Source organism: Anarhichas minor, unplaced genomic scaffold (assembly GCF_050575085.1).
Source record: "Anarhichas minor isolate MPS153535 unplaced genomic scaffold, ASM5057508v1 ptg000139l, whole genome shotgun sequence".
NCBI lineage: Eukaryota > Metazoa > Chordata > Actinopteri > Perciformes > Anarhichadidae > Anarhichas > Anarhichas minor.
In genome coordinates, this window is record NW_027466585.1 from 161,752 (window position 1) to 172,059 (window position 10,308).

Consider the following 10,308-nt stretch of genomic DNA (forward strand, 5'->3'; position numbering starts at 1 on the left):
AGCCGGACCAATCAGCGTCCTGTGAGGAGCTACTGGCGTGGTTTAGGTGTGTGTGTGTGTGTGTGTGTGTGTGTGGTGACACGGAGAGGCGACTGTTCGTTCTAATGGCGGCTCCTGAAGAGGTTAGCGTAGATGCTGCAATAGCATCAGTTATATCTTCATTGAAAGAAGAGCACGGAAAAGACGTGTTCGCTCTTCTCCCGACTCGCTTCAGTAGGAGTTTGATTGACAGATGGTTCATCCTGCTATATATTTATTCCTTCCTTTTTTAATGATGGCTTCTCAGATGGAACAAACCACCTGGTGTCCTTTCTGTGGAGCTTCATAAAAATGAAGAGTGTTTTCTATTTGTTTACTTTTCTTCAGTGTTTTGAAAAATATGATATGGATGTGAGTGAAGCAGGTAAGAATCTTTACCCACAAATTAAATGTAATTATTGTGACATACTGCACTGTAAAAAGGTAAAATACTGGCAGCTGTGGTTGCCAGTACTTCAATGTGAAAAATTAACAATGTATAAAGCATCACGGTATGGTGGTTTCTTTGCAACCGTAGATTTCACAGTTGAGAACTGTTTTTTGACAGTGACAAACAGTTTTTGTTGTTTTTTACAAATTTTGAATGAAAAAAATACAGGGCTGGCTCTTAAATGTATAATAAGTTATATTTCCGTTGCCAGCACAATGGTCCGTATATTTAACAGTAACCAAATGTATTTTTCTTAAATTATAAATGCAAAAATGATGGTATTGATTGTTGTTCATATTACAGTGTATTTCTGTAATCAGTACAATGTTTAGTACAATTAACAATGACTAAATGTATTTTTTTCCAAGAAATAAATGCAGAAATTATTGTTTGGGCTGATACACATTTACGGTGTTTCACTGTCATAGAAACTGAATTTAACCTGTTTTAGAATTAACGATCTCTTACTGTAGTGATTTGCAGACATTTGTTACAGTGTGGTTGGAGTTCTCACCGGGCTTGTGTTTGTAAAGGTTTACCCTAAAACATGAATGTGTCTGAGGAGAAAGAGCACGGCGTCTCTGCCTCTGAGCAACATGACAGCCGGACTAGAGACAGGAGGTGAGATGCACTTTTCTCTCTGTTTATGACTGTTTGTCTTCTCAGGGCTGTAAAATGTAACTTGTACTCTCTATGTTGTGTTGAAGCCCAGTGAAGCAGGAGAGACCAGAGTCATATGGACCCAGCTGTTTGTCCATGAAGAGTGGCCGGTCTATTAGTGAACCTCCAGAATTCAAGAATGGAGGGCCGATTGTTGAGCCAAGGTAAGAATTTAAAGTTTGTTATCGCAGTTGACCTGTATTATAGCTGATTTAAAGTGAGCACAGAGAAACTTTCTGCTTCTGCAGATTCATGTGAACAGCCTCTTAGTGTTAAACTGTGCTCATTTATCATTCTGCACAGTGAAGCTTTTTGTAAATTTTGGTCTATTTTGTTTCCATAACTCGTCTTCTTTCAGACTAGTGGAAAGAAAACATCCATAATACACATTCAGTTAATTTTACCACATTCACCTGTAGTCCTAAATTTGACTGTATTAAATTCAAACCTGACTTTATCCAATGTTCACTTTTCTGTTCTGGAAATTAGCAAATTAGCACAAATTTGATGAGATAAATCCTCATTTGTACATTATAACATACATTTTCAGACAGCTTTAATACAAACAAATCTACTGGGGAAGCTTCATGGTAATCCATCTATTAGTTCAAATGTTTTAATAACTTATAATAAGCACTTCATCCTGCTGGTAACAACATACCTAATTGTTAAGTAGGCAGTGTGCAGTACATACAGTACGAGGATGTAACATGAAGTACGATTTCGAACACAACACCTGCATTCCTACCTGAGGTGACTTCAACAAAGCCGTATTATTTTAGTCGTCAGTTACTGGAAGGTACCTGCTGTCGGTCAACATTCTTCAGAAAAAACGAACGTTCATTTCCTCCAACAATTCAAAGTACGGGTTAATCGTCTTTTGCAAAGGTTGAGTGGGGGGAGATAATGGATGGATTTGTCAGGTGGACTGAAGATTGCAGACTTTAAAAAATTGAAATCAAATGTTTTTCACTCAAGACATCCACAAATACACAGCAGAATACAACACATCTGTGTGTGTGTGTGTGTGTGTGTGTGTGTGTGTGTGTGTGTGTGTGTGTGTGTGTGTGTGTGTGTGTGTGTGTGTGTGTATGTGTGTGCGTGTGCGTGTGTATGTGTGTGTGTGTGTGTGTGTGTGTGTGTGTGCGTGTGTATGTGTGTGAAATGACCTCATGTTTTCTGGGTCTGCAGACCTCACCGGAAGAGGTCAGAGGTTCTCAGTGAACGGCCTGACCTGAAGCACCATCAAAACCTGGTCTCTGTTTTCATGGTATGGAAAAGCACAAAAGCACTTTTTACTTTTACTTTTCAAACATTGAACCTTTGTGTTCGGAAATTGTACGCTCTGATTTTATATGAACATTTCTGTGTTTCTGTCGGATTTAAATACACACTTTCAACATTTTCAAGATCAACTAAAGAAGACTGAACTTCTTTTGTTCGTCTTTCTTTAGCACTGTCACTCAAAGGCATCCTCTGCCTGGAAAGCACCATGCAATCCAACCTGTTAAATCACATCGTGACAATCAGATACTGGTCACAAATTGGCTGAGCTGCAAGTTGATTATGTGCTAATGTGATACGGTTCATAGCGGTTGTGAAAAGCAGGTGTCACATGATGTGGCAGCTGTATTCATTCTCTATCAGCTGATAAACAACAGTAGGTATTTGGGCTGCAGTCAGTGCAGCAGTTGCAATAATAAAAAACATTTATATTTATTTAATAATATTTTTTGCTCACTTGGGCCTGAGGAACAAGCTTTGAGAAGGTGATGATGGTGAACTTGTTCGCAAACATTTGCTTTTTTACGGAGCATCATGATCTTTCATTTTTGAGTTGAGTTTATTTCCACCTGGTGAATGTAAGTTCAATCATCACTCTCTTTTAGCTCTGTTTTTGGTCTCAACCTATCTTATACAGCTGCCTCCTACAGCCAGAAGACAAAGCTATAATAGCAGTGAAAGTGAACTAAAGCAGTTCATTTGTGTTGTAAAACCAAAACAATGAAATGAAGGACACTGTGAAAGTTCTGCATGGTACCAAAGAAATCCAGGGCTGAATTTAGATTTGCATTAATTGACCCTTTGCTAAATCCCGCCCCTAAAACAAATACTGGCCAATCATAGCGTAGCATCGTCCAGCTCTGACAACTATCCGTCTCTGCTCCATTAACTCTCATCAATGGTTTCAGATGTTCTTCATGTTCAGGCTGGTTTGGTGGATTTGGAGCTCTTCGTGGTTAAACGTTGTGTAATAGTGATACTCGTTACCTGGAGAGGTTGGGAGGAGATACACGTTTATAAAACGTTACGTTTCTACGTAAAAACCTGTGGAGCTAACATAGTATGGTAGCACATCAATAACTAGCATTAGCACTTCTAAGCTTATTTTCTGTGATCAGTGTAGCATTACAGCAGGCTAACTAGAGAGCTATCCGCTTTAGCTAGCTAGCAGGCTAGCTTGTTAATTCCAACATGCTTTAATGCTATATTGATGGTCTTCATGTTATAGTTTTTAGATGAGTCGGCTATCAGCAGAGCCAGGTGGATATGATGTTTATTTCCATCATTGTGAGAACATTTTAAATGGTACTTTTTACTCTTTCAGCTTCTTGAAGAAAACATTGTGACTTTTGTCAAGGACGAGCTCAAGAAGTTCAAGAAAGTTCTGGGTCCAGAAGAGGGGCTGAAAGAAGATGATGACGTTATGGGTGGTGAAGATGACGAGCAAAGAAACAGCAACAGACATGCAGTTCTGAAACTCACACTGAACTTCCTGAGGAACATGAAGCAGAAGCAGCTGGCTGACTCTCTGCAGAGCAGTAAGATGCTTTTATAGAATTACATACCGCTTCTGGAAATATGTACTTTTTCTATTAGATCTATTGAACTCCAGATCTGAACCAACATTAGCCTAATGTCTGAATAATTTGTTCAAAATGTGAGGTTGGTGAGTAGTTTTCACTATGCATAATTATTGCAGATTAAGGTAATTTGTGTGTTGAGAAATGTATGCATTCGTCAAAAGGTGTAATTTTACATATTTACTGCAACATCCATTGACCATCTTTCCTGTTACTTCCTCAGAAACTCATGCTGCGATTTGCCAACGTAAACTAAAGTCTAAACTGAAGAACAAGTTTCAGTGTTTGTTTGAAGGAATTGCCAAAGCAGGAAACCCAACACTTCTAAATCAGATCTACACCGAACTCTACATCACAGAGGGAGGGAGTGGAGAGGTCAACGATCAACATGAGCTCAGACAGATAGAAGCAGCATCCCGAAAAACGGCAGGTTCAGAAAGAACAATCGGATGTGGGGATATATTTAAACCTTTACCCGGAAGAGATGAACCAGTCAGAACTCTGGTGACAAAGGGAGTGGCCGGCATTGGGAAAACAGTCCTAACGCAGAAGTACATCCTGGACTGGGCTGAAGACAAAGACAACAACAGTATACAGTTCATCTTTCCATTCTCTTTCCGAGAGCTAAACCTGCTGAAAGCAAAAGAATACAGTTTGGTGGAACTTCTTCATCAACTCTTTACTGAAACCAAAGAAGCAGGAATCTGCAGATTTGAAAAGTTCCAGGTTCTGTTCATCTTTGACGGTCTGGACGAGTGTCGACCTCCTCTGGACTTCCACAGCAACAAGATCCTAACTGACGTTACAGAGTCAACTTCAGTCGAAGTGCTGCTGACAAACCTCATTAGAGGTAAACTGCTTCCCTCTGCTCGCCTCTGGATAACCACAAGACCTGCAGCAGCCAATCAGATCCCTCCTGAATGCATTGATATGGTGACAGAGGTGAGAGGGTTCAGTGACCCACAGAAGGAGGAGTACTTCAGAAAGAGATTCAGAGACAATGAGCACGGCGGCAGAATCATCTCCCACATCGAGGAGTCACGAAGCCTCCACATCATGTGCCACATCCCGGTCTTCTGCTGGATCACTGCTACAGTCCTGGACCATGTGTTGAGAATCAGAGAGAGAGCGGAGCTGCCCAAGACCCTGACTGAGATGTACATCCACTTCCTGGTGGTTCAGACCAAACAAGGGAATGCAAAGTATCACAGCAGTGTGTCGACAGATCCAGTCTGGAACACAGAGACCAAGAAGACCATTCTCACTCTGGGAAAACTGGCTTTTGAGCAGCTAGAGAAAGGAAACCTCATCTTTTATGAAGCCGACCTGAAAGAGTGTGGCGTTGACATGGAAGCTGCCTGCATCCACTCTGGACTATTCTCAGAGATCTTCAAAGAGGAGCATGGGCTGAGCCAGGACAAGGTATTCTGCTTTGTCCATCTGAGCGTTCAGGAGTTTCTGGCTGCACTTTATGTCTTCGTGACGTTCATCAACACCGGCATCGATCTCCTGAGAAGAAGAAGCCGGTTCTCCTCAGTACAGCTTGTGCCATTACAACTCGATATCAAATTCAAACACCTCTACCAGATTGCAGTGGACAAGGCTTTCGAGAGTCCAAATGGACACTTGGACTTGTTTGTCCGCTTCCTCCTGGGCCTTTCACAGGAGACCAATCAGACTCTCCTACGAGGCCTGCTGAAAACCACAGGAAGTAAACAAGAAGTCAAAGAGATCTTAGTGCAGTATATCAAAAAGAAGATCAAGGCCAATCCGTCTCCAGAGAAGAGCATCAACCTGTTCCACTGTCTGAATGAGCTGGATGACCATTCTTTAGTGGATGAGATCCAACAGTACCTGAGATCAGGACGTCTCCTTGGAAACAAACTCTCTCCCTCTCAGTGGTCAGCGCTCGTCTTCATCTTACTGTCATCACAAAAGGATCTAGACGTGTTTGATCTGAGGAAATTCTCAGCTTCAGAGGAAGGTTTTCTGAGGCTTCTGCCAGTGGTCAAAGCATCCAAAACAGCTCGGTAGGTGTTCATATACATGAAAGCATAAAATGTGTTGAAAATGCTCATTTCTGTGGCAGAGTTCAAACTACTTTTTCTTCTTCAGGCTGAGAGGCTGTAACCTCTCACGGGAAAGCTGTGAAGCTCTGGCCACAGTTTTCATCACCAAGAAATCTAGTCTGAGAGAGCTGGACCTGAGTAACAATGACCTGCAGGATTTAGGTGTAAAGATGCTGTCAGCTGGACTCAGGAGTCCGCACTGTAGACTGGAGATTCTCAGGTCAGTCTTTGTTAAATAGTTTATCATTTGAATGGATTAATAACCATTCAGATTCACGTTATTTTTGAAGATTACTGATCTCTTGGGGAGGCTCATGGTGCTAAATCCAAAAATATTACAAAAAGTTTCTGACCAGCTGACCCTTTGCTGAGTCCCGTCCTCAAATGCAGACTGGCCGACCATAGCGTAGCATCGTCCAGCAACTATCCGTCTCTGCTCCACAGACTCTCATCAATGGTTTAAGATGTTCTTCATGTTCAGGCTGGTTTAGTGGATTTGGAGCTCGTCATAGTTAAACGTTGTGTAGTAGTGATAATTGTTACCTGCAGAGGTTAGAAGGAGATATTCACGTTTATGAAACGTTACGTTTCTACGTAAAAGCCTGTGGAGCTAACATTAGCAGAGTACATTAACACATCATTAACTAGCATTAGCGCTTCTATGCTACACTATCTACTGAAGGTATACTGAACGTTTACACACGCTGCTTTTGATTTTTATGTGAATAAAGACATACCCGGCTTTACAGGAATAGTATGGTTTCTTAATTTCATTGTCTTCTGTCTGGATCTCCAGGTGATGTGCTGGTTCACTTTTACACTCATCTGTAGCTTTAGCTTCTATCTTTATCTTTTTTACCTGTTTTCACTGCGGAATCATTTTGACATCCTGGAAATATCAATCAAAACCATATTTTAGACCCTTCTGTCTTGCTTCTCTCTGAAATTGCCTTTTCTGGTTTTACAAAAATATGATATTTATTCTGGGGTTGCAGTTAGTGACAGTGTGGGCTCCACGGTAACGTAGCTCTAACTGCTCGGTGGAGTGGCGGGGCCTAATCAAGGGTCAGTTGAGCTGAGCACAGTTTGACAGAAAGTCATACATTTTGTTAAAATGAGGGTAAGAGGAAGCATGAAATTTCCAAGCAGATTGTTGCAGGGTCGGAATTAATAATTAATGAAGGTGTGAATCTATTATGAAGCTTTTGATGTGTTTACAGGCTTTCGGAGTGTCAGGTCACAGAGATAGGCTGCACTTTTCTGGCTTCAGCTCTCATGTCCAACCCCTCCCATCTGAGAGAGCTGGACCTGAGCTTCAACCATCCTGGAGACTCAGGATTGACGCTGCTGCGTGCTGGACTGGTTGACCCCCGCTGGAAACTGGAAACTCTCAAGTAGCATAGATTATATACTTGTGCAAATACATTATGGTTGTTGTATATATGTGCATGTGTTAGAGTGCTTTCACACCTAAACTGCTTGGTAAGTACGGTTCATTTGGACTGTCAATTAAACCAAGATGCGGCACAAGTAGCCGAACCGAGGCCGCCTAAAAAGGTGGATCTCGATCCGCTTCTTAGCTGAATCTGCTGAGTTTGTGGTGAGAAAACCAACAAACCAACAACAAGACTTTATGATAGCAGATATGTGATTTTAGCACGATTTCAAAAGCTTAACAACAAATAAATTATTCGCACTATGCGTTCGCACCAGTCATCTTGGAGCATGTAAAGGGGCTTTTGTACAGTTCTACCTGTTAGTCACTATTCATTTATAACATGCAGTTTATTTTCACTCTAAGGATATTGATAATGCTTATATCTATTTTTTGTGAGCTATTTGTGACACCAAAGAACATAAATATACAAATCAGAAGCATTAAAGTGCTGCATAAACTTCCGCCAGTCACCAGAATTTGATTTCCCGTTGTGGGTCCTGATGACGCAAGATGAAAATTGCCATAACTGTCCGATCCACGAGTTACCTGTCAACTTCATGTTTTTTCCCTTGGTCCAAACCAAATGAACCCAACTACAGGTGTGAAAGCAAACTTAGTGTCTGTTTTGATTCGTCTTTCTCTGCCATTCACAAGTCTCTACCTTTTCCCACAGGATTGATCATTGTGGAAAGTGTCGGCTGAACCCACCACCTCTTAGGTGTAAGTTAAACTTTTCTAGCGTCACTGATCTGGTTGACTAAAACCTCATGTGATAAAGATCACTTTCTTGCAGAGAATAAGATGAGGTTTAAATTGACCTCTAATGTGTGTACGGTAATTATAAAGCTACAACAAGAAGAATTAGCTTAGCATGAAGACTGGTTTCGTCCAAAGGTAATAAAGACGTTATATTTCTACCCATACTAATTAGAAGCGAATGACATATAATGTACATCTAACCAACGTCATTTTCAATCAACATGGAAGCTGCGTTGGTGATTTCAAAGGGCAGTCAACTTAACGCTGTGTTTTTGTGTCTTATGTCCTCCATCAGATTTCTGTGAGCTTTCACTGGACCCAACCACAGCAGACCGAAACCTCTCACTCTCCGACGACAACAGAGGAGTGATGGTGGTGAAAGAGAAGCAGCCGTATCCCAATCATCCGGAGAGATTTGACAGCTGGAGACAGCTGCTGTGTAGAGAAGGTCTGACTGGGCGTTGTTACTGGGAGGTCCAGTGGAGAGGAAGGGTTCATATCGGAGTGACATACAGAGGAATCAACAGGAGAGGAGACGGTGATGACTGCTGTATCGGATGGAACGATCAGTCCTGGAGTCTGTTCTGCTCGGCTCAGGGTTACACGGCCTGGCACGATAACAAACCAGAAGACATAGCTACTGGCCCGCCGTCTGACTCCAACAGAGTAGCAGTGTATCTGGACTGGCCTGCCGGCACCGTGTCCTTCTACTGTCTCCCCTCCGTTGTCTCTTCGATCAAACAGATCCACCTCCACACCTTCCGCTGCACTTTCACTGGAGCCCTCTACCCTGCGTTTGGGTTTGGACGAATGGACCTCGGCACTGACTCGAGATTGTCACCATGCTCAGTTTATCTGTCACAGATTGAAGACTAAATGTGTCTTCCTGTGAAGAACAGTGGTTCCCAAACTGGGGGGCCTTAAGACAGACTAAAGCCCTGATCAGACAGGAGTGCGTTTTAGCAGCCTAAAACTTTTTGTGATTGTTCTCAATGAGAGTGAAGCATTTTGCGTATTACTTCTGCGTAGCTGAGCGCCTCACGTTTTTCCGCTCTCTGCTCCTTGTATTTTTGCAAGAGAGCCCCTAACAACACCTCTAACGGAAAAAAATTAACCGGGTTTTTATTTTTATCATTGTGGCGATGATACCCGGAGCTAAATGACTTTACCCGCCGTGGTTACTGTAACCAATGATTCACAGCAATTGGAAATAACTATGTTTTCATTCGAGTATAATCACCTGAACCTAAGAATCGTTGTACTATATATATTATGAGCTACATAAGGAGCAGGTCCGTTGCCGCTACGTTTCTACAGTAGCCCAGAACGGACAAACCAAACACTGAATCAAGAGAAAAGCTTTCACGCTTTTACGTTACCGTAAGGTCACTTTAGTTCTCCAACGCGCTTTGAAAGGCAGGAGTGAGCAGAGGAGTATTCAGATTCCACTAAATCTTACTAACAGCTCCTTTAAAATGTCATTGTGGTAATTACCTAACAACAACAACAACAACAACAAAAGACGCAGCAAATTGCAAAAACATTCTGTCTGATCGGGCAACTAAAAGGCAGTGCGGTGCGCCTCAAATCTTTTAACTGCAAAACGCTCTCTGTCTGATTATCACCATGGGGTGCAAATAAAGGTACACCTCATTAAAACGTCAAAATCACTGTATGCATGTATATATATATATATATATAGATATGTGTGTTATATGTATGTATATGGGTTTCCAGGGGCACAGTAGTTAGAAATTGTGACTGTAAGAACAAGTGATAGATCAAAGAAATGGGATACCAACAAAGAAGTCCGATACAACAGACCTGAGCACGTTAAAAGAACTAAAATCCGACTGTGTGAATCATCAAAATGCCACATCTGCAGGTGAAAACTGATGCACCAATAAGCTCAAGAGACATCTCAGTATCACTCTTTAGCAGAGCTACTGAACACTACACAGAAGCAGTTGTCTGCTGTCTGTTGGGAGTGATTGATGCAGGCCTCAGACCAATGTTTTTCTAAGCCATTGGAGCATAATCAATGGCTGA

General features: G+C 41.8%; 1 protein-coding gene across 1 annotated transcript; it reads left to right on the top strand.

Moving 5' to 3' along the window:
- The first annotated feature begins 1,183 nt into the window (after nt 1–1,183).
- LOC142943551 (protein NLRC3-like) lies at nt 1,184–9,135 on the top strand. The gene is made up of 8 exons (XM_076085116.1): nt 1,184–1,293; nt 2,321–2,399; nt 3,738–3,951; nt 4,217–6,023; nt 6,109–6,282; nt 7,283–7,456; nt 8,174–8,220; nt 8,555–9,135. The coding sequence occupies exons 1-8, from the start codon at nt 1,226–1,228 to the stop codon at nt 9,133–9,135; spliced, it is 3,144 nt and encodes a 1,047-aa protein (XP_075941231.1). The 5' UTR covers nt 1,184–1,225.
- Nucleotides 9,136–10,308: the final 1,173 nt, after the last annotated feature.